At 41.6% G+C, this 23,399-nt stretch overlaps 1 protein-coding gene and 1 long non-coding RNA gene across 6 annotated transcripts in view; one reads left to right on the forward strand and one right to left on the reverse strand.

Annotated features, from left to right (window-relative positions):
- Positions 1-7,376, reverse strand: part of LOC144369871 (uncharacterized) — a 130,719-nt gene extending 123,343 nt beyond the window's left edge. The window contains exons 1-2 of one of the 5 annotated variants that reach the window (XR_013429703.1): positions 6,783-7,376; positions 4,498-5,851 (exon numbers count right to left, since the gene is read on the reverse strand). Coding sequence is in view for 1 of the 5 variants with exons in the window: in XM_078030375.1 (XP_077886501.1) it covers positions 5,664-5,851; positions 6,623-6,842 (408 nt within the window). In the remaining 4 variants the exon portion in view is untranslated. The other 4 variants (XR_013429700.1, XR_013429702.1, XM_078030375.1 and 1 more) reach the window with 4 other exon arrangements.
- Positions 6,733-21,929, forward strand: LOC120886371 (uncharacterized). Its single transcript, XR_005729343.2, has 3 exons — positions 6,733-6,924; positions 17,108-17,219; positions 21,829-21,929. It is a non-coding gene; the product is annotated as an uncharacterized LOC120886371 (long non-coding RNA).
- Positions 21,930-23,399: the final 1,470 nt, after the last annotated feature.

Consider the following 23,399-nt stretch of genomic DNA (forward strand, 5'->3'; position numbering starts at 1 on the left):
TTCCTCAGGGAAGACTACTGTTTGGAGTACCACACTAGTGGTCTCATCTAACAGTCACAGCACAATCACATGGCCATTGCCAGAATTTCGGCAGTGCTTGTCAAAAAAGCAATAAGTGAATGAATGCACATTCTCTTTTACCCTAGTCCTCTTTCAGCTCTTATGAAGGGAGTCTGATAATAAAGGGTTCAACTTTACAACAGTGTAAACTATCCCTGACTTCTCAAATTTCCAGGCCCGTCAGCATCCCATGGAGGGACAGTTTCAACAGATTGCTAAGAACTTAACCTGTAGTTCCTAACTCAAGACCATGGAATCTGCAGGTTTCACAGACTCCTGACTAATACTGCTGTTGCTGGCCCAAGCAATCCCATTTAGGAACTCCACTTTTAGAACAAAATTTCTTCAAAGCAGGGTCACAAACTAAGGGAATGCTACTGGACCCTGCTCTATGATAATAGGACATCATAATCACCATGCCTGGCCCTGGGCAGCAGTATCTGGAAGGAGGACTCCAAGTGATCCTTGTGCAAACCCAGTTTCCCATCAACACTAGCCTAGTACCCCAGGCCTTCCTCAGAGCCACTGAAAGCTGCTAAGGTGTAGGATCTGCCTACATAATTGTCACAAAAGAGGGATTAAGAGCAGAGGTGCAGGATCTGCCTACATAATTGTCACCAAAGAGGGATTAAGAGCAGAGTCCCTTGCCTGCTGCTGTCTGCAAAGCTTGTCCCACTGAAGTATACAATTCTACTCATCTTGTTTTCTTCTTTTTTCTCTCTTACACACCCATCCCCTTAATTATGTCCTGCCCTTGCTAGCTGCCCGCTCTCACCCCGCCAAAGGTGGGGAGGTGGATTATGGACTAGGAAGCTGGTAACTAAATCTTTCCTCCTCCCTACCCAACACAGCTCTGTTTTTTTTTTTTCCCCCTCTGCTGGGTTTTTCATAGCTACAACATAAACTAAGACTTTCTGATGATCACCATAATATTTTAGGAACTCGAGAAGCTGCATCCTCTTCTAAAGGAAGGTTATAGTATTTTGTATCTTTTAAAAGTATTTCTTTAGTGAGTTAGACATTCATAATTAAACTATTCCTGACTTATAAAATGGAATGTTTTATGTTATATTTTCTTCCTATCAATTATCTAATGAATGAACCACAAAAGTGTAAAATGTCATGATTCTAATTATCTGAAAAAGAAAAATTAAATCAGAATGCTAAACAAATTTATCTTCACTATTTTAATGGATTCTTTATAAAGTCTGTTTTGAAATAAATTTTAGGCTTATAAAAAGAGTTGCAAAAGCAACTCAAAGAGTTCAAATACACCATTTGCACAGCTTCTCCAGGGTTAATATCTTACATATGGAGAGCAGAGAACACTGATACAAAGCTAACTGAGCTATAAACTTGATTCAGACTCTGGGGATATAGATCAGTGGTAGAGCACTTGCCTAGCAAAAAAGAGGTCCTGGGTTCCATCCTCAGCACTGAAGGGGGAGAAAAAAAAAAAAAACTATGCAGACTTTATTCAGATTTCGGCCGCTTCCCACAAACATCCTTGAAAGAGTACTTCAAAAAATAAATTTATCTAAATAAATAAATAAATAAATTTCTCCAGTAGAGTTTAAAATCACTAGACCCAAATTTACAAGGTTATGCTAAAGTTTAAGGTTTTCCAAATATTGTAGTTGAAACAAAGGGCCAAGTCTGTATTTCTTTTTCTTTTTCTTTTTTAACATTTCACTTCTTTTTAAAATAAATACCTTTATTTTGTTTATTTTCATGTGGTGCTAAGGATTGAAGCCAGTGCCTCATACATGCAAGGCAAATGCTCCACCACTGAGCCCCAACCTCAGCCTCCAAGTCTGCATTTCTATTTCTGCAAACTAAAGTTAACAGAACGTAACACATCAGTCCCATTACAAGGTAGAACTAAACATTTCATCATATAATATATATTCCAACTTGATTTTTAAGAAACAGGTCAAAATAAATAATTTGCCAACTCTCAGCTCTTACCCTGAAATGAGAAATTTAAGCAAAAGTAAAATGACTTAACTTTATTCCTCAGGTTTTATGTGCTTTAATATAAGTTATTGTTAATTAATATTAAAAGCCTTGAAAACAAAGTGAACTTGGGCTATTCTACTTAATCTTCATAAGGATTTTCAAGTGAAATATTTATAGTTCATAAAGTCCTCCTGGATCAAAATCTTAATTCTTTTCTCTTTCAATGAATGTAGCACTCTGTTTCTGATGTCTGGTATCCAAAAGATGTCTAGTCCACCTCTTGAAATGATTCACTAACATTCTTAATTTCAAACCCATCCCAGAGGAGGCCAGGACAGCACTGCTGAAGGGGCACAGTAAAGTGTCTTAGGCATAAATCTCAGTTATTACACAAAGAAACTCCCAGAATACATTAACTTCATGGTTTAGTCTATTAGGTGATCTCAAGAGAAGCCCCACAGGGAAAATGTAAGCCAAATCTAACTTTTGTGTGTATGTCTCTCACACAAATACTGTGCTTTTCATGTCTAAATCTGAGCTTACATAAAACATGCCTTTACAAAGTCCAGGTAAATTTTTAAAATTTTGTTGTAGAAGCAGACTCCATACTTATATGGGATGCATTGCCCCACTGGAATCTGGCCTCAATCTCCCAGCCTCCCCAACAGAGAATAAGAAAGTGTGTATAGATACAGACAATTCCAGATACAGATCATATCAGTATTTTCCTGTCCATCCCAAATTATTAAATCTCTTTGTTACTTAGATGATAAATTTTTAAAAAAATTTTAAATTTTGTTATATATGACAACAGAATGCATTACAATTCATATTACACATATAGAACCCAATTTTTCATATCTCTGGTATACACAAAGTAGAGTCACACCCTTCATGTCTTTATACCTGTACTTAGGGTAATGATGACCATTGCATTCCACCGTCTTTCCTACCCCCATTCCCCCTCTCTTTCCCTCCGTCCCCTTTCCCCTTTCCCCTGTCTAGAGTTCATTAAATCCTCCCATCCCTACTCCAACCCCTGCAGCATATTATGAATTAGCATCCTTAAATCACAGAACTCATTCAGCATTTGTGTTTTTTGGAATTGGCTAATTTCACTTAGCATTATATTCTTGAGCTCCATCCATTTACCTGCAAATGCCATGATTTTATTCTCTTTTAGTGCTGAGTAATATTCCATTGTGTATATATTCTACATTTTCTTTATCAATTCATCTACTGAATGGCATCTAGGTTGGTTCCACAGTTTAGCAATTGTGAATTGTGCTGTTATAAACATTGATGTGGCTGTATCCCCATGAGTATGCTGTTTTAAAGTCCTTTGGATGTAGACATAGGAGTGGGATAGCTGGGTCAAATGGTGGTTCCATTCCCTAAATCTAGCTTTTAACAATCACTTCTCTCCTTCCTTATGTCAATCAATTCACATACCTTCCGAAAATTTACAAATGATCCAGATTCACATTAATAATGTATTAAATAGTGACTGCCTGTGAGAGCTAAGGCTCTGTGTTAACCAAGAAAGAAAAAAAAGGCGGGGCTGGAGTTGTGGCTTAGTGGTAGAGCACCTGCTGAGCAGGTGTTAGGTTCTGGGTTTGATTCTCAGCACCATATTGAATAAATAAGTAAAATAAAGACATTTAAAGGAAGAAAGAATTTGATTTTGCCCTTAAGGAGCTTATAATCTGGCTCCTCTGTCTCTAAAATCTATTCCTACATCGGACAAAAAACAGCCGAATATTGCCCTTTCCAGAAGAATCCTAAAAATTCTGTCACTCACAGCATCAGAATTAACTTTTCCAAACAAACATACAAAATAATAAAACTTGACTTTTGCAAAGCATGAGGTGCCTTGAACCTGTATGAACTAAAATACAAAGTGAAGGGAAAAAGTATAATGAACTGCAATATCTTTGATCCTTGCACACATGCATGAAATCTGCCAAATTCAATTTTTTTTAATTTATTTTTTAAAAATCTTTATTTATTTATTTATTTATTTTTATGTGGTGCTGAGGCTGGAACCCAGCGCTAGGCAAGCACTCTATCGCTGAGCCACCACCCCAGCCCCTCAAATTTTTTAAATCTCAACATTGCTAAGCCATCACTTGGATATACCCCTTCATTTCTGTTTTATGCACTAACCAAGATAACACTGACTTTTCAAATAAAAGAAGAAACACTTTAGTTAATGGTATAATTCAAACAAACAAAATATACATTTACTCAAAAAAAAAAACAGGCTAAATTTTAGTAAAAGCCTATTTGAGTTTGACTAATCATTTAAATTAGCCTTACCAAAGACATAGGTCAGTACCACGAAGTCTGAAATCCTTTATAGTGATAAGGTGCCCATGATTTATATCAGTTTTATAAAGTTTGTTTCCACCTCCTTGTATACAATTTAAAAATTCATCCTAATGATATGACACAGCTTACATTAAACAAATCCAGGCAGAGAGTTACAGATTTTAATACAGAAAATAACATCATTAAGGCCTTCAAACTTGGCTTTTAACACTAACATTTAGGCTACCAAAATGGCAAGTGCTATCCAATATTCACTAGTAAAAATGCAGGCCAAAATCTGCATCCAATCAGACAGCCCTGCATCATTATGTTAAAATCTCTGCAGCACATTCAATTATTAGCTAAGGAAAAATTAAACTTGGGGAAGGGTATTTCTCTTCAAGTTGATTGATTGGGTTTCTTTCAAAGCTGAGGACTATCAGCTATCTACAAGCTCCTCTCCATCTCTGTCCCCTAGTCAGGGGTCCTGTCGCACAGCAACTGCAGGACACAAGCTTCTATGCGTATGCACACAGAGGACCAACAGCCAATGAATGGTCTTAGACTCCAAGAAAGTAAAAATTGATATTTCCATGCGCCAGAATGCCAAACGTCTTTAACGTTTAAAACGTGCCTTTTCGCTTTGAATTAAAGTCTCCATCCAAAAAAAAAAAAGTGTCCAACCAACTCATTCCTCCAGAGTAAACACAGAAACCTATTCTGCAAACCAAGTGTAAGGCCAAATAGCGGGGAGAGGGGCTGGTTATTAAAAGAAAAAGAAGAAAGCCCACCACCACCACTGCGCATAGACTTTAATGAAGCTCATTTAATAAGCATGGGAAAGTGTAAAGATGTTGCCAGCATTTGCCCATCCACGTGGGTCCTCCAGGTACAAAAAGGTGATCCTGGAGGTAAACCCTGGAACACCATGTGAGGTTTGGCCTCGCCCCTAACCCCCATCTCTGATTGAAGATCCTGTTTCCACAAGGGCTTTCAACGCCCAAGCGCGCCCGCTAGCACATGCTTGCTCTTGTGCACACTGCCAGAACAGCCCCGCCTCCATTTGGGACCACAGATGCAGCCTGGCAGGATTAACAAGTTGACGTTGGACGCTGTGCTCCATCAGGGGGCTGAGGACTAGGAGCGTGTGTCCAGTGTGGCGCAACACCTCTGAGGCATGGGCAGCTGTCGCTTCCTCTACCATCGCGGAGACCTCTCTAGAACCCACAAGGAAAGCTCGTCCAGGCTCTCCCAAGACGCTGAGCGACCGCGGGGATCTACTAAGGTCGCCAGAGAGGCCAAATCTCCCCCAAGCTGCGGTTAGGTCAGGGTGTTCAACGCAGGCACACCTGGACACCGGCATCCCCCTCGCCTGGCTCTGCTCCAGGTCTGAGGGGACAGCGCAGCGCCAATTCCCGGCGGCGGCTGCTAAGAACTTCAGGCAAAGTTTTCATTTGTTCTTTAGGAACTGGCCGGAGAATTGAAGTGGCGGGCGTCCAAACCGGAGCAGTAGACCAGGGCGCTGAAAGAGAGAGGGCCAAGCTGGGGGTCTGGGGTCCAGGACTAGTCCTAGAGGCGGGCCTGCTCCACCCGCCCGGGTGCTCGGCGCCAGCCCTCCCTTCAGGCCCCTCGCCTTGTGCTCCGCTGACCCGCAGACACGGTGCCTGACCTGCCGCGCCCCTGGCGGGCCCCAACGGCCTCCTCCAGTTCTCCTACCTGGGAGGTTCCGGGGTCCCGGACACCTCGTTCTGACCCCTTCGCCCCAAGAGCAGCTGTGATTACCTGAAAACGCCTACCCTGTAGCAGTTAGCACAAGTCCCGCCAAAGTCGCCAGGGAAGTCCCAAGTCCTCTCCTCATGCTGAGTGCGCGCCCGGCTGCTTTCCAGCAGAGGCGGCCGAGCGTGGCGCGCAAAGGCGGAGGCGGGACGGGAGCTGGGGCTTCCACACAGCGAGGAGAGACGCGAAAATAGCAAAGCCTGAGCCAAACCCCCCAGATGCCAGTAGTTAAAGAAGTCGAACGCCAGCTTCCTGGGTCTTCTTGCCCTGCTCCTGGCTCCGCTCCGCGTCTTGCCCTGCTGAGAGGTAACGGAGGGCGCACCTGCAGAGCTAAAATCCTCCCTGGGTTCCTGCAGCTGCGCCCCCCCGCCGCTCGCCTGCCACTACTCAGGACCCAAGCCGCCAGCGCAGGCCATGGTTGCGGCCGCGCGCATCCTGCCTGCCGCCTCTCTGCTGTCAGCCCCAAGCCACCCCTAGCGGCGGCTCGCCAATAGCAGAGCCCGCGCCCGCTGCGCACCTGGCTCTTGCTCCCTGACTGGCGAGGCCCCGCAAGCCGGATGAGGAGAGCCCAGCTTCAAGGCCACTCCGCACCGCTGAGGCCCGCTAGAGGGCGTGGGCGCCTCCCGGAGCTCCGCAGCGGGTGGCCTGGCGTCCACCACCGCCGGCGCGGACCTCACCTGCGCGGGGAGGAGCGCTGCAGGGTTGCTACCCTCTGCCCCTCCTCGCCCCGACCGCATCTTCCATTTCGGTGGCTGGCTTCGGGAGGGTGGCTGTGGAAAGGGCCGCGCCTCATCAGAAGTTTGTTCTGAGTCAAAACCCGTGAGTAGTATGAGAGCAGCGGGGCGGGACCAGCGGCCTGCAGCTCAGCGGGCGCGGCCAAGGCGATTTGGTCCCTGGCGCCCCTAAGCAGTGTCGCCAAGCAGGGCCAGTTTTAACCGCAGTTGCAGGGCCCCCGCTCCTCCGCGTCTGCGGGAAAGGCGAGCGAGATGATCGCGGAGGTTTGGGAGGGCTGCGTGCTGCTCCATGCCGCCGGCGGAGAAGTTGGCGGAGGCCAGGGAAAGGAGCTGGAGCCGCCGCGCTCCAGCCTGCGCTCCGGTGGCCCCGTGTGCCCTGAGCCCCCAGCACCGGGTGTAGCAGGGCTCGCTTTTATGCTGCACGGTGTCTCGGCGTCCCATGTGCCAGCCGTGGGCTGTCGTCGTAGAAGGCGGCGGTCACACGGAAACTAGGGTTTGAACATAAACCGTGATTTCTGTATCTGGCTAGTGCGAAGTGCTGGGCAAGGGCGGAGAAAGAAAGATGGAGAATGAATCAAGAAATGTCTCGAAATATTTTAATTTGCTGGTTTGAGTCTGAGATGACTCTTACTGAGAATTTTTTAAAAAATGCACACACATAGATAGCAGTGACAAAGATGAATCACTTTACTGCAAGCTGGTTCTAGCTTATATAGAAAATGGGAATCAGTTATCTTAAACCAGGAAGCTCCCGGGGCAAATCATAGTGGGGCAAATCTTAGTAAAGGTCAGATCATCACCTACTGTGCACCATGTCCACCCTGCATAAGATTCATGGAGGGCACGGAACTGTCCACGCGTATGGAAGACTGGAGGGCCAATTAGAAGGCTTTCAAAACAACTTGTTATCCGCCCACTGGCAACTTGCCATTGCCATGTTGCATTAGGGGCTCCTTATCTGAAAGGCCCAGGGAGTTCTAGCTGCCCACTGGCAATTTGCCTGCCGCCATGTTTGAAAGGCCCAGGGAGTTTTCAGGGAGACTCCCAACAGCTGCAGTAACGTGTAACTTTTAACATATTATTTATTTGTCCTTTATTTATTTTTCATGATCCATCCCCCTCAAAATAAGCACATTGAACCAACTCAAGACAGCTGTAGGCTCCTGGCCTAACTACTGCAGCCAAGGAGGCTTGGAAAGATGTTAAATTGGAAATCAAAATAACTGAATACCAGAATTTCTCTAACTTCTAATTGGGGCTAAGGCTTCCCACCAGCAGGGTTTGAACATTGGCGCCAGAACGTTTTGCGCCAGTGAAAGAAACAAAGAGGAGAAAGAGGGTCCTTAGACGCCATGTTGGGTTTTTTTTCTGGGGTGTTGCTGCTGTTATATGTTTTCCCAACAGAAAGTAAAAGTCTAGTCACACTGCTTTCAAGTAACTTCTTTAAACAGGGCAAAGAGGTTAATGATAGGTTAGGATTTCATTTGCAAAGTTAATTCTTTCAGTAAATAACTATTAAAGCAATAACTTTTGCCAGGAACAGTGCTAAGTGCCCAGGTTGTCCTAGCCTGAGCTCCCACAGAAGCCAACCTTAAGGTTAGAATTTCAGTACAAATGATTTTTTTAATTGGAGGAGTGATTTTTTTTAACTAGGAAATTTAAAAAAATCAATATAGGGGGTGTTAATGAGTGGGTTACTGCTGAGGGCAACTGGGCTTGATCCCCTGGGTGTCTTCAGGATTTGGAAATTCCATTGCTGCTACCACTGGACTTCCCTAGAAATCCCTGGAAAATCCTGTTCCTTCCCACAGTTTCTTAAAGCTCAGGGGAGGGTCTGAATGTCAATTGTCCTACTTCTCTGCTCTTCATGACAATGGTAGGCTGACTGCCCTTAAGAGCCTTCCATTAACATTTCAAAGGGTAAGGGGGGTTTACCCTGCCCCAACTTCCCTTACAATTTGGGACTACTATTATTTTTTTTAAATCCCTCTTACGGGTAACTGATCAAAACAGCCTTTGAGTCCAAAGAGAAGGGCTCTATTGGAAACTAATGGTGAGAAATAGGGGTTTAATTTCATTTTGTTACATGTGGATTTCCAATTTTCCTAGCACCAGTTTTTGAAGAGGCTGTCTTTCTCCAATGTATGTTTTTGGCACCTTTGTCTAATATAAGATAACTGTAATTATATGGGTTTGTATCTGTGTCCTCTATTCTGTATGATTGGTCTACCAGTCTGTTTTGGAGCCAATTCCATGCTGTTTTTGTTACTATTGCTCTGTAGTATAGTTTAAAGTCTGGTATAGTGATACCACCTGCTTTACTCTTCCTTATCAGGATTTAGCTATTCCTCCTTTAGCTATTCCTTCTTTAGCTATTTTTCCAGATGAATTTTATGATTGCTTTTTCTATTTCTATGAGGAATGCCATTGGGATTTTTGATTGGAATCACACAAAAACATGCACAAAACTCAAATCAGAGTGGATCAAGGACCTAGGAATTAAGCCAGAGACACTGTATCTCATAGAAGAAAAAGTAGGCCCAAATCTCCAATCTCCATCATGTCAGATTAGGCCCCCACCCCCGCCCCTGCCTTCCTTAATAAGACTCCTATAGTGCAAGAATTAAAATCAATAATCAGTAAATGGATGGATTCAAACTAAAAAGTTTCTTCTCAGCAAAAGAAACAATCAGTGAGGTGAATAGAGAGCCTACTAATTGGGAGCAAATTTTTATTACTTGCACATCAGGTAGAGCACTAATTTCTAGGGTATATAAAGAACTCAAAAAGCCAAACACCAAAAAAAAAAAAAAAAAAACAAATAACCCAATCAACACCTAGGCCAAGGAACTGAACAGGCGCTTTTCAAAAGGTGATATACAATCAATCAACAAATATATATAAAAAAAAAATGTTCAACATCTCTAGCAATTAGAGAAACGCAAATAAAAACTAAGATTTTTATCTCACTCCAGTCAGAATGGCAGCTATTAAGAAAACATAAAACAATAAGTGTTGGTGAGGATGTGGGAGAAAAGGCACACTTATACATTGCTGGTAAGACTGCAAAGTGGTGCAGCTAATATGGAAAGCAGAATGGAGATTCCTTAGAAAAACTGGGGATGGAACCACCATTTGACCCAGCTATATCACTCTTCAGTCTATACACAAAAGACTTAAAAGACAGCATACTATAGGGACATAGCCACATCAGTGTTTATAAAAGCTAAAGTGTGGAACCAACCAAAGATAATTTTCTTTATCCATTCATCCCCTTCAGTAGATGAATGGATAAAGAAAATGTGAGATATATATATATATATATATATATATATATATATATATATATATATATATATATATAAATGGAATATTAGCAATAAAAGAATAAAATCATGGCATTTGCAGGTAAATGGATGGAGTTGGAGAATATAATGCTAAGTGAAGTTAATCAATCCCCCAAAATTAAATGTCAAATGTTTTCTCTGATATAAGAAGGCTGATTCACAGTGGGGTTGGGAGGGGAATATGGGAGGAATGGAGGAAATCTAGATAGGGCAAAGGGATAGGAGGGGAATGGAGAGGGCACATGGTTAGGAAAGGTGGTGAAATGAGATGGACATCATTACTATAAGTACATGTAAGAAGACAGAAATGATGTGAATATACTTGGTATACAACCAGAGATATGAAAAATTGTGCTTATATGTGTAATATGAATTGTAATGCTTTCTTCTGTCACGTATAACACATTAGAATAATAAATAAATAAATAAAAAGAAAACTAATGGAAGGGCCACTGTAGGGTGCTCCCAACTGGGCATTTGCTTTGGCTTGTATTTTCAGCAGTGGAGATTTCTTATTTCAGTCTAACTACATGTCACTCCAGGACATCTGGGGGAAATAGTGATATTTGCATTGCAGTTGGTCAGAGTTAGGGATGCTGTCAAGTAAGTCCCTAATATTGGGGGGCTTGGGGAACAGTTAGGGAAGGAAGACTTACCATATGTCTAATTTTTATCAAGTTTGCAGACTACTGTGTATCTTCTTATTGTATGTTAATATGCATCAAATTAAAAGATTAAGCAAACAGTTTTGGAGGTTTTTTGTTTTTGTTTGAGGGGGAGGGTTGCTAGGAATTGAACTCAGAGCCTTGAGCATGCTCAGTACTGACTAGCATGAAGCTGTACCCTTGGCCCCTACTATAGATTTTATGTCACAGAAAGTAAACAAAACATCAGACAACAAAATATTTTATTATGCATAGCTATATTTTCTGTTAAGAAACAGTCTGTATATATATGTAGAAATAATGTATAATTGTATATTATGGTATATATATTCCAGAAAATTGGTGTATTCCTTTATTTTAATAAAATAACCAATTTGTTATAATCAAGATTTTCACATATGTGTGTTCTATTAATAGCAGGATCTAAAGCTATGCGTCTCTGCATGGCAGTACTTAGCCACTTTCAGTTTTGTCACCTAGTGGCACTAACTACACTTCCAATTTTCAGGAAGAACATATGGCCAATGGCTGCTGGACAGCCCAGATAGAGAACATTTTTATTACCATAACTGTGATGTAAAAGATTAGTGTATTCAAATTATACAAAATCTGAACATATATTTTCATCAAAAATGTCAATTTTTTTTAAATTTAGAAAATTAAAATTACTTTGTACATTTGAAATTTATCTTTCAAATGATTCAAAGTGATCTGTTAGAATTCACATTCAAAATACAAATTATGACTGAATTTCAGTATTTAAATATATATATTGTACTGGGATTTGAACCCAAGGGCACGTAACCCATATCTGTAGCCCTTTTTGAATTTTTTTTTTATTTTTTATTTTGAGGCAGCTTCTCACTGATTTGCTTAATTCCTTGCTAAGTGGCTAAGGCTGGTCTTGAATTTGCAGTCCTCCTGCCTCAGCATCTGGAGTCACTGGGATTACCGGCATGTGCCACCATGCTCAGCTTAAATAAAAAGTTTTAAACCTTAAACTATCCCATATTTGAAATTTTAATTGTACCTTATTAATGTCCAAATAAAACATAAGCCTATCAGCAATTCTAGCACTGAGTCCACCCAGCTGCCAATGTAAAGAGTCAGTATCAGTATGTGTTATTACTACACAGCTACCATTTTAACAGTGGAGTTCACTATTTAACTTTATAAAATACTCAATGACCACATTCAACTAAACACAAATATATACTAATGTGTGACTTCCTCCAGAAGGCATTACTGGGAAACAACACCCATGACCTAAAACTATAAGATCTGCTTGCTATCTGAGTGACTGAGGTGACCATTTGTTCCTAAGTAAATATTTTTACAGGTTTGTGGTACTTGGGTTTTCCAAGTCTCAGGCCAGAGTAGGAGCCCCTTTTGCCCAGTTTGTGTGCAGAACTTTTGTCTGTACCTATGTAGTGATAAAGTCTTTGGCAACAGTAGTTGTTTCTGACTTTGATCCCAAACCCAATAAAGTAAGTAAATTACAAAATGAAAACTGATCTGACAAAATCCATCCCTCTTATCCGATGTCAATGTGGAATCTGGAGGTTAACCACATGCAAAAAGTTCCTTAAGCCATGGAAAAACCTGCCAGAGAGCATAGAAGGAAAGAATTATTTAAATATCTCCAAGACCACTTAATGGGCATTGTGGGGATCCAGTGGACAAGGAAAAGATTGTGATTGTTTTCATTACCTATGAATTCTCATCTAGGCCTTGCTGAGATGATGACTTACTGTTTTTAGATGTGTGTTGGGATTATGAAAATATACTCTGAGATAATAAATGGAAAATGGAAATGAACACCCCTGTATAGGTTTCCACAATGAGGCATTCCCTTCTATTGATCAAGGAAAGTACGTTTGGAGGGAGGGAGGGAGGAAGGGAGGATGAATGGACTTGAATTCAAAGTCCAATTCAATATGAATCCCAACTGTGTGGGTAAAATTAGTTCATTTTGGCTTCCTTGCTTGTATAAATGGTATTAGATGTGAAAGCTCTGTGTAAACTCAGGCAATAAGCAAATTTGATTATTTATTATGTTGATCTCTGATTAAGCAAAGCTTAAACTGAGCAGTGCTCCTCACTCCCACCTGCTCTGCTTCCAATTTTCTATATTTTAGAGACCTTTGTGAGCTGTGGGACAGCAGAGGGATCCTTCACTGGGTGACATGCATATCCCCGGACTCAAACACACACCTTACACATTTGGGGGTATTTATATATTTTTGTGGTGCTGGGTGGACCCAGGGTCTCATGAACGCTCAGCTTTAGCACTCAGCTCCACCCCCAACACCTAACATCAGATAGAAGAGGAGCAAACAGAACTTTCCATCCAGGACTTCATTTCTCAGCTTCACTCTCCTTTGAATGTTGTCTTGGTCCTCTTCCTGGCACCACTCTACCACGACTGGTCAAGTTGAAAAGGAATTTATTTTGGTTCATGCTTCTGGATTCAAGTTCACAAGGCTGCATCTGGTGATGGTCTTGCTGGCAGAGCCCTGAGGTAAACAGGGCATCATATGGCAAGAGACAAAGTGTATGTGTACATGTGTGTCTCCTCTGGTGTCCCCTTGTAAACCACCACCCTCATGACCTTGCCTAAACTCAATCCCTTGCCAAAGGCCCCACCTATAAGCACCAAGTCCAATTAAGTTCCTTACCTCTTAACATCACACTGGGGATCAACCCAGTGTCAGAGACAAATCATATTCAAACCACAGCAAATGTGTGTACATGGAACCAGGGAGGGTGGGATGAAGATGAAAGCACAGGACTGGTTTGTCACAGGGGCCAGAAGAAAGCAGGTCACCTAACCTTCCACCAGTGAAGCCCCGGCTTTACCTGAACAGAAGAAAGAATGGGGGCAGGTGCCCTTTTTTGTGACTGTGTGTATCCTGCCTAAGGTCAGAACCTGTCACTGACAAAGGCAAAGCTCATCCAAGCACAGTTCAAAGCCACAGTTGTATAAAGGCTTAAATCACCAGGTTGCAGTCTTAGATGTTCCAGGAATTCCTTCTCGTGACCTGATTAATAGATTTTAGCTAGTTTTTTTTTTTTTTGCCCTCATTATGGTCAGAATATAATTAATTTCCTAGAAAGCTGGTACTAGCACAACACAGTATTTGCATAGTTTTTTTTTGTTTTTTTCTTTTTGTAATAGTGGAGATTGGACTCAAAACTTCACACTCAAGTGCTCTATTACTGAGCTACAATCCCCATTCCTATTTTTACTTTTATTTTGAGACATGGTCTCTCCCAGACCTACCTCAAACTTAACAATGCTCCTCCCTCAGTCTCCTGAGTAGCTGGGATCACAAGTGTGCATCACTGCACCTTGCTATACTTTTTAGAAATGTTAACCCTCATACTGTTAGACTGCGTAGCCTTGAGCAATTCACTTCTAGGTGTTTCGGTTTCCTTATCTGTCAAATGAAGATAATAATTGTACCTGTTTCACAGATCCATGAGGATTGAATGACATAATAACATAAAGTGCTTAGAACAGTTCCTGGCTCATCATTAGTGATATATACATTGTTTATTATAGATCATTATATGACAGGATATATGATGTAGCTCAGCATGTGCTGGAAGTTTGGTCCCCAATTTAACAGTATGAAAAGGTAGTGACACCTTTAAGAGGTGGGGCCTCATGGGAGGAACTTGGATTATGTCTATTCACAAGAAAGGATTCATGCTGGTCTCCAGGAGTGGATTAGTTTCTGCCAGAGTATATTATTATGAGAGAGTGAACTGGGCTGCCCCAGGCTCTTGCTTCCTCTGTTTACCACGTGATCTCTCATTCTCACACTCCTTCCATGTGATATTCTCCATGAGGCCCTCATGAGAAGCCAATGGCAGCGCCATGCTCTTGGACCTCTGAAATTACAAACTAAATGAACCCATTATCTTTTTAAAGTACCTGATCTCAGATATTTGTTATAACACAGAACAGACTACACAAGCTCTTCTATTTAATTTTACCAGATGACACTGAAAAATTCACAATTTGCAAGTGGGTCATATTTTAATAAAAATCTTTTTTTTCTGATTGGAACTTTCCTCTCTTTGCATTTTTAGGTATAATAGTTGGGTAGGTTGATATTCTTTAAAAATGTCCTACGTAGTCATAGAGTCAGCAGCAGGAGAATCCTACATGGTTGCCGCTCTGTCCAAGCCTGTGTTCCTAGGAACAGTACTTTACAGAAGAACTGGAGAGTTGCTGGCCCCACCTGACTCCCTCTGAAGGCTGGTCTGTGTGCTCTTGAGAGAATGACTGGGGTCCCCGAGTGACTTCCTGCTCTGTGTGCAGGCAAAACATTGGGTACTCTGATGCCCAGGGGCCTTATGTCCTTATGTGAAAACAGGTCACACTGTACCCTTTCCTTCCTGTTGCTCCTGCATCCTGGACTAGGGGAAACAACTGCCTGCACAAAAGCACACTTGTGACCAGAATAGCCTGTCTGCCTGTCCCCCTGGAGCAGGAGAGGCCAGGCCAGGCTGTTTCCTGCCCAGAAGCAGGTCACATCTACATGACCAACCAGCAGCAGAGGCAACAACATGAACACTGTACCCACCTGCACACAGTCATAGCGACAGTAGTTTTCAGTCTAGTTAATCATATATGGAAATAGATAATGAAAAATCTGGAAAAAAATCTGGTTTACAAAGATTTGATTAGAGCCCTCGAGCTATCATTGTACAGTCACTCTATATCTTTTGTTAAAACACCCAGAAGTCCTAGAAGAAAACGATTTCTGCAAACTTTTTGGAGCTGGGAAGTTTTTCAAGAACTGCTGGTGCATTCCAAGAGTGAGAAATGACCCTTCACTGTTTAATCACAGGAAGTTCAAAGGCACAGACACCAGCTCACCATGCAGCAGTGACTTTCCACATGGGGGCTCATTAAAGGAGAGAGTGTCTGTCTTTGTGTCCCTCGTTTTGCCCAGAGGCTTTGAACTAAGATTTTATATTAGTTCTTGTGCTTTTGCATGAGACAACTGTTTTTCCCAGAATCCAGTTTGGAGGTTAGTCAGATTTTTCAGAATTCAGGATGGAAATTGTGGTTCTCTATCATGCTCCCATGGATTCTTTTTTTAAAATTTTTTTTTAGTTGTTGATATAACTATATTTTTATTTATATGTGGTGCTGAGAATTGAACCCAGTGCCTCACACATGCTGGGCAAGCGCTCCACCACTGAGCTACAACCTTATTTCCTTTGATTTCACTTTCTTTTAAAACAAATCCTTTGAAGTTGATAGGTATGTTCCTTAAGCTCGGTTTGACTAATACTATTAAGAAAGTTGTGCTAATAATGTCATTCTTATTCAGATCAAATTATTGCAACAATGTGTCCTAAATCTAGTGATCTATAATAAGTCTGGATTTCTAGTAGAATATGAAAAAAAAAGTTAAAAATGCTAACATCAAAGTCAAAATCATCTTCATTTTCTCTTCTTTTTTGATATTTTAAAGTTCCTCAATGTTGCAGTTTGAATTAACCATTTCTAGAGAGGCATTATTTTCAATATGAGACAGGCACAGAGGAAAACGATCAAACTTATGTAAAATGTTTTTTAAGCTATCATTTACTGAATTCTTGTTATGAACAGAAGATTTTTCTAGGGCATTGAAACTCTAAAGGACATGTGTGGTGATTTTGCTCATTTTAGAGTTGAGAAAACATGTTTAACCCTAGAGCCACAGAGATAATGCAGTGTTATTAGGCCACAGTCACTAAGCGAGCAATAACTGGTAGGGCTGTGATTGGTAGGCAAATATTCTTTCTCCTGAGCTCCCTTTCTTAACCCCCTCTGCTGTACTTTCCATCTTCACCTTGGTCTCTTTTCCTACCATAAATTATTCCTCAAATTGTTGCCTAAGTTGCCATCCTCTGGCCGAATACTACACTGATCTTCATGTAGTGACCCCAAAGCTCTCGTATAATTCGTATCCACCCATCAAGGATATGTTAGGATTGTGAGCAATGGCAGTGTTGTCGTTTAGATATGAAGTATCCCCCAAAAGCTCATGTATATGACAATGTAAGAAAATTTTGAGGTGAAATGATCCAGTTATGATAACCTTAACCTAATCCTCTTGAAAGGATTAACTGGTGGCAACTGTCGTCAGGTAGGGTGTGGCTGGAAGAGGTATGTCACTGGGTGTGTGCCTTTCGGGTATATGTTTTGTCCCAGGTGAGCAGAGCCCTGTCTCTCTCTCTCTTTGTTTTCTAGTGGCCCCGATCTGAGCCGCTTTCGTCCCCCACACCTTTCCACCATGATGTTCTACCTCATCTTGGGCGCAGAGCAATGGAGTCAGACATCTAGGACTGAGACCTCTAAAACTGTGAGCCCCCAATAAACGTTTCCTCCTACAAAATTGTTCTTGTCAGGTATTTTGGTTACAGTGGTGAAAAGTCTGACTTACACAGGCAGGTAACAGAACCCAGCCAACACTGGCATGGAGAACCAAGATTAAGGCCATAGGATCTGCTAGTACCTACCAGTGTTTAAAGTTCAGCTTCTCCACTTACCAGTGAGGGACCTGAATAAACTATTCAACCTTTTCATGCCTCAACTTCTTTTCAAACATTAGGATAACCACAGCAGGACCACATGGTACTCACTTCTCCAAGTTCCTGTGTAGATTAACTATGAATGCATGTAGACTGCTCAGAAAGTATTTAAACCATTTGCTGCCATTATTTAAGTAAATAAATGGATTTTAGTTTCTCCTGTTTAAAACAAAATTGTGCAGGTGGTACAGCTCTATCAGGATGCCACTGAGGAGCCAGGTTCCTTCCATCTTCCACTCTGTCATTTCCTACATGTCCACTTCATTCTCAGGGTTTGCAGACTGTGCCTCCTTCTTCATCCCAGGCAGAAAGAGGAAAGACCAGTGTGACAATTTGGATCTGGAGTGTCCCCTACAGTCTCATGTGCTCAAGGCTTGGTAGCCAGCCTGTGGTGCTAGTGGTGGGTACATCAGGAGGTGGGGCCCAGTGGAAGGAAGAACATTATTGGGAATGTGCCTTTGAAGGGGATATTAGGACCCTGACCCTCTTCTCTTTCTCTTTCTCTCTTTGCTTCTTCATCATCCTGAGGCAAGCAGCTCTCCTCCACCACACACTTTCATGGTTTCTGCCTCTCTACAAACCTAAAGGCAGTTAGGCAAAGTGACTATGGCCTGATACCTCTGAAACTGTAAGCCAGAATAAACGTTTCCTCCATGAAATTTATTTTTCTCAAAAAATAATTGATTTTTCTCAGTTATTTTGTCACAGCAACTGAATGCTGACTAAGCACAGCAAGGGACAAGATGACTTCTTGAGGACTTTGGCTTTTATTTTGTAATTGAAGTCTTCCTAAATGATTTCTTCTACAGCTCTTTAGCCAAAATGATGCCATATGACCAGGCTTCACTTCAGTGGATGTTGAGAATTTCAGTTCTTCATTTTCCAGGCTCTTCAGTGGAGGAAAGCTAGGGAGAACGTGGTTATGACTGGGTGTTGAGTAAACTGACCTCTAGTATTGCCCAATGGACCCAAATCCCACCTATGCGTTTTCTCTAATGGACAACATCACCTGTGCTGCTTTTGACACTCATATATGGTTCTATCTACCTGTAAATCTCATCATTTTACATGGTCAGTGTGCAAGCTTTGTGTTGCTGTGACCAAAATATTCAACAAGGACAACTTAGAGGAGGAAAAGTTTATTTTGGCTCACAGTTTCAGAGATTGGGTCCCTGGTTGGTCAACTCCATTGGTCTGGACCTGAGGTGGAGCAGAACATCATGGCAGAAGGGCCTGCAGAGGAAAGCTTCTCAGCTCATGGCACGTGGGGAGGAGAGAGAGAGGGGAGGTGGGGGGAGAGGGAGGAAGAGAGAGAAAATGCACACAAGGAGTCAGGGACAAGTTTTAATCCCCAAGGGCATGATCTCACTGACCCACTTCCCCCAGAAGCACCTTACCTGATACAGTTATCACCCAGTACAGTAGTCTTAGATCTATTAGATCCATCAAATATATCAATACAGTGATTAGGTTCTCTCATAATTCAATTTTGCCACCTCTAAACTTTGTCTCTTCTCTCTCTCTCTCTCTCTCTCTCTCTCTCTCTCTCTCTCTCTCTCTCTCTCTCTCCATATATATATAATGGGGATTGAACCCAGGGCCTTGTGCATGCAAGGCAAGCACTCTAAACACTCTACCAACTGAGCTGTACCCCAGCCCTCTGCATAGTCTCTCACATGAGCATTTGAGGGACACCTCATATCTAAACCATAAAAGTTGGCTTATTGTCATCCTTCAGGATCAGCAAATATCATTTCAGAAAGGAATTCTCCAATCACTCCCCTGAATGCATGTCCTTACTGGTTCTCTCTCTTAGCACCCTGTGGATTTCTCCAAGATACTTGGGTCGATTGGGAAGATTAGAGGGATAGGACTTTTTGTATTTCCAAGAAACTGGGCTTTCTCCTTGCCTGTGGCATACCACTCTGGCCCCTGGTAAGAGAGCAAGATGTCCTTCTTTCACCAAAGGAATATGAATTTCTAAGGAAGTTCACATCAAAGAGAATAAGTGGAAGATCATCCTCTTTATGCTGCAATGGAACATTGGAAGCAAAAAGGAAATAAAAGTAGAGAGAAAGGGTCATATGATAAGGAGGAGATGCCCAAAAATATTGGAGTTAAGAGCTTACTTCTAGAGAATAATCTGTAAAAAGGGAACGCCTCTCACAGAAACCCCAAGTTCTGACTAGGTCAACCAGAATAAGTGGAGTGCTGCACAGAAAAATAGCTAGCTAGATTTTATTAAACAAACGAGCAAATACTATGTTTGAATGGAACATGAATATACCATCCGTGATGGGACTTGAATGCCCTGTATTTTGATGGGATAAGGGATGTGGACCTCACTACAACATGGCTAACACCTGGCATTTTGCTCGTCTCTGAGGACGATGATTTCTCCAGTGCAGAGACTGCCCTTTCCATCCTTTGAATCCCCTCAACAGCTTCCTACTGAGACACTCCATGGGTACTTGTTAATTGATTAAAAAAGGGGATGAAGATAAAAATGACACAATTAGGAAGAAGGAAAGGATTATAAGACCCAAGGTAACCTGTATTTTTCTTCAGAACGGACTTGATAGCCCAGCAAGGACAAAATATAAATCCCAAAGACACGTCACCCAAGTGACCTACTGTCTCCAGTCACACCCTACCTGCCTACAGTTACCACCTAGTTAATCCATAGCAGTGGATTAATCCACAAATCAGGTTAAAACTCATAATCTAATCATTTCACCTCTAAATATTTTCGCATTCTCACATATGCTTTTGGGGGAACCTCATAACTAAACTATACCTTATTTTTGGTAGTTTTTTTTTTGATATTTCTTATTTTTGGTAGTTTCTGTTTAGTTCATTTGCCCATTTATTGTTTAATAATTTTGTTGGTGTTAAGTTTTTTTTAGTTCTTTATATATTATGGATACTAACCTCCTGTTGAAAGAGTAACTGGCATAGATTTTCTCCCCTTTCTCTTAGTCATGTTCTTAATTGTTTTCTTTGCTGTGTGGAAGCTTTTTAATTTGATAACAGCTCACATATTGATTGTTGGTATTATTTCCTGAGGCTTAGTAATCTTATCGAGGAAGTCATTTCCTTCACTTATGTCTTGGTGCATTGATGATGTTTTCTTCTAGAAGTCGCATAGTTTCTGGTTTAAGTACTGGGCCTTTATTTTTTTTTTCTTTTCTTTTTTTAGCACTGAGAATTGAACTCTGTGCATCATACCACTAATCTCCACATGCAGAACTTTTTTTTTTCTTTTTGAGACACGGTCTCAGGGTCTCACTAAGTCGCTAAGGCTGGCCTTGACTTGTGATCTTCCCACCTCAGCCTCCCAAGTTACTAGAATTACAGGCATGAGCCATCATGCCCAATTTTTTATCTGTTTTGAGTAGACTTTTATTCAAGGTTAGAGATAGGGATCTAATTTACATTTCTACATATAGATATCCAATTTTTGAGCCCCATCAGTAGCAAAAGTTTGAAAGAGAGCAAGGTGCAGTGCACACACCTGTAATCCCAGTGGCTCTGGAGGCTGAGACTGGAGGATCATGAGATCAAAGCCAGCCTCAGCAATAGTGAGGTGCTAAGCAACTTAGTGAGACCCTAAACAAACAACAAAATAGGGCTGAGGATATGGCTCAGTGGCTGAGTGTCCCCGAGTTCAATCCCCAATACCAAAAAAAAAAAAAAAAAAGTTTGAGAGTCAAAGCAGAGGGAAAAAAGCATGGCAAATTGCTCAGCAGAACAAGGAAGAATGAATCTTTAACTGGTGTTTGAGAGACTCACAAGCACCCAATCTGTGCCATGGAAGTCTTCAAAGCTCAGGAATTGGGGATCAAAGTGGGCTGCAGACAGGAAGATTGGTTAAAAGTTTATTTAAAATGTGGTGAGCTGTCTCATCACAGTGGAGCATGCTTGTAATCCTAAGGGCTTTGGAGGCTGAGGCATGAGGATCAAGTTCAAAACCAGCTTCAGCAACTTAGCAAGGACCTGAGGAACTTAGTGAGACCCTCTCTCAAAATAAAAATAAAAAGGGCTGGGTTGTGGCCCAGTACTGGAAAAAAGAAAAAAAAAATGCAGTGAACTGACCCCTCCCCAAACCATCTTCTCTCTACTTTGCTAAAATGAGCTGAAGTCTCCCACCCACTCTGACTGGAGATTAGAAATTAATTCCTGGCAAAGTGATACAGTTGTAAAAGATGTGTCTCCGCTTTTGGGAACCCAGGCAACAAGAGATTGAGCATATCTTCTTGATAATGAGCTGAAATGACAGTGTAAATAATGTGTAAACAATGAATGTTCAAACAATTACCCCCTTTCCCCCTCAGCTCCCAGTAGGCTGTCAACAAGTTTTTTTTTTTTCTTTCTCTCCAGGCAGGAGATGGGAAGATTGATCTCAGAGGACTCTCCAGCCCAAGAGAAAAGCCTTCAATTTTGACATTGCCCTTGCCCCAATAAAGCCATCCAGGAGCTGACTAGAGTTGACAAACCTGCTTACAGCCTCAAAACTTCCCATCCATTTTACAATGCTCTACTTTCCCTTTTATTCGTCTAGAATTCTACTAAGGCATAATTTACAAACAACAGCATCAGCTATGGAAAAGAGACATTAAACTTCAAAAAAATCCACCAGTAACATCCTCTGAGCAATGACATTGAACATCTTTAAATAAGGACAGGATACTGTAGAAAAGGAAGAGTCTTAGGGGAAAGAAAGTGAGTTCTAAAAAAATTAAACTTGCAATAGCAAAAATTTATGATTCAATAGAAAAGATGGAAAATAAACTGATAAATTTTCCTCAAAGGAGAATGAGAAAAATAAACAGATAAAAATAGAGATGAAAAGATGAGAAATTTAGAAGATTAGGCTAGGATTATTTATCAGCCAGAAAATGTCATTCCAGCAGAAAAGAAAAGAAAAAAACAGTGGGAAAGGAATTGTCAAGAACATAAACCAAGAAACCACCCTGGAAATGAGAGTGCCCCTCATAATATGTGAGACTAGCCCCAGACCATAGCTCATCATGGTGACATTTCAGAACAATGGGACAAAGAGAAGATACTGGAGACTTCTGGATAGGGGGAAAAAAAATAAAGGTTCCATACAATGTATCATGAAGCACAATGATTTCAAACTTCTCAATAGCATCATGAGTCTGGAAAACAATAAAGTAAAGCCTTTAAAATTCTGAAAGAAAATGCATTTATATCTGGAATTTTATCCTCAGCCATGTTAACAATAAAGTGTGAGGGTAATATAATAATGTTTCAATATGCATAATTTTAGGAAAATAAACCCCTTCTAAGGAAACTGCTGACAGACATTCTCCACCCAAAGGGGTAAGTAAACCAAATAATTAAAAAGGCATAGAATTTGGAATGTAAAGGATTTGACACAATAGAGACAAAGAGAAATACTAGAATTGTAGTAGGGAGAGATTCCAGGATGCCAGGTGCACAGAAGACCAGGAGAAAGCAGAATCCATGAGAGATGTCTCCACAAAGACAAAGTTGATTGAATAATTAATATGCTCAAACATACATGGCTGCAGTCTGTCTGGGCACAATTTAGGAGCCACTTGTCAAAAGAAACTAACTTTATTTTTAGAACTACAAACGCCAAACAAAACAGCTCCTCAGGAAAAAACCCTCAGAGCCCAACTGCCACCACCGGCTTCCACAAGCCTCTCACCCACACACCAGCCTCTCCACCTCCCACAATCCTCCTGCTCTTGAGGCCAATTGGCTGGGTTGTGAGGGCGGAGCCAAATATGTCCCCCAATGAGCAGCTCCGTGGAGGAGCCAATCAGCTAGATGTTGCTGGGGCCGCTGTGAGCCAATCATCAGCTGGCAGTCTGAAGGGCAGGGAAACAGCCCAATGAACATCACAGCAGAGGAGCCAATCAGCTAGATGTTGCTGGGGCCGCTGTGAGCCAATCATCAGC

Source organism: Ictidomys tridecemlineatus, chromosome 13 (assembly GCF_052094955.1).
Source record: "Ictidomys tridecemlineatus isolate mIctTri1 chromosome 13, mIctTri1.hap1, whole genome shotgun sequence".
Classification (NCBI taxonomy): domain Eukaryota; kingdom Metazoa; phylum Chordata; class Mammalia; order Rodentia; family Sciuridae; genus Ictidomys; species Ictidomys tridecemlineatus.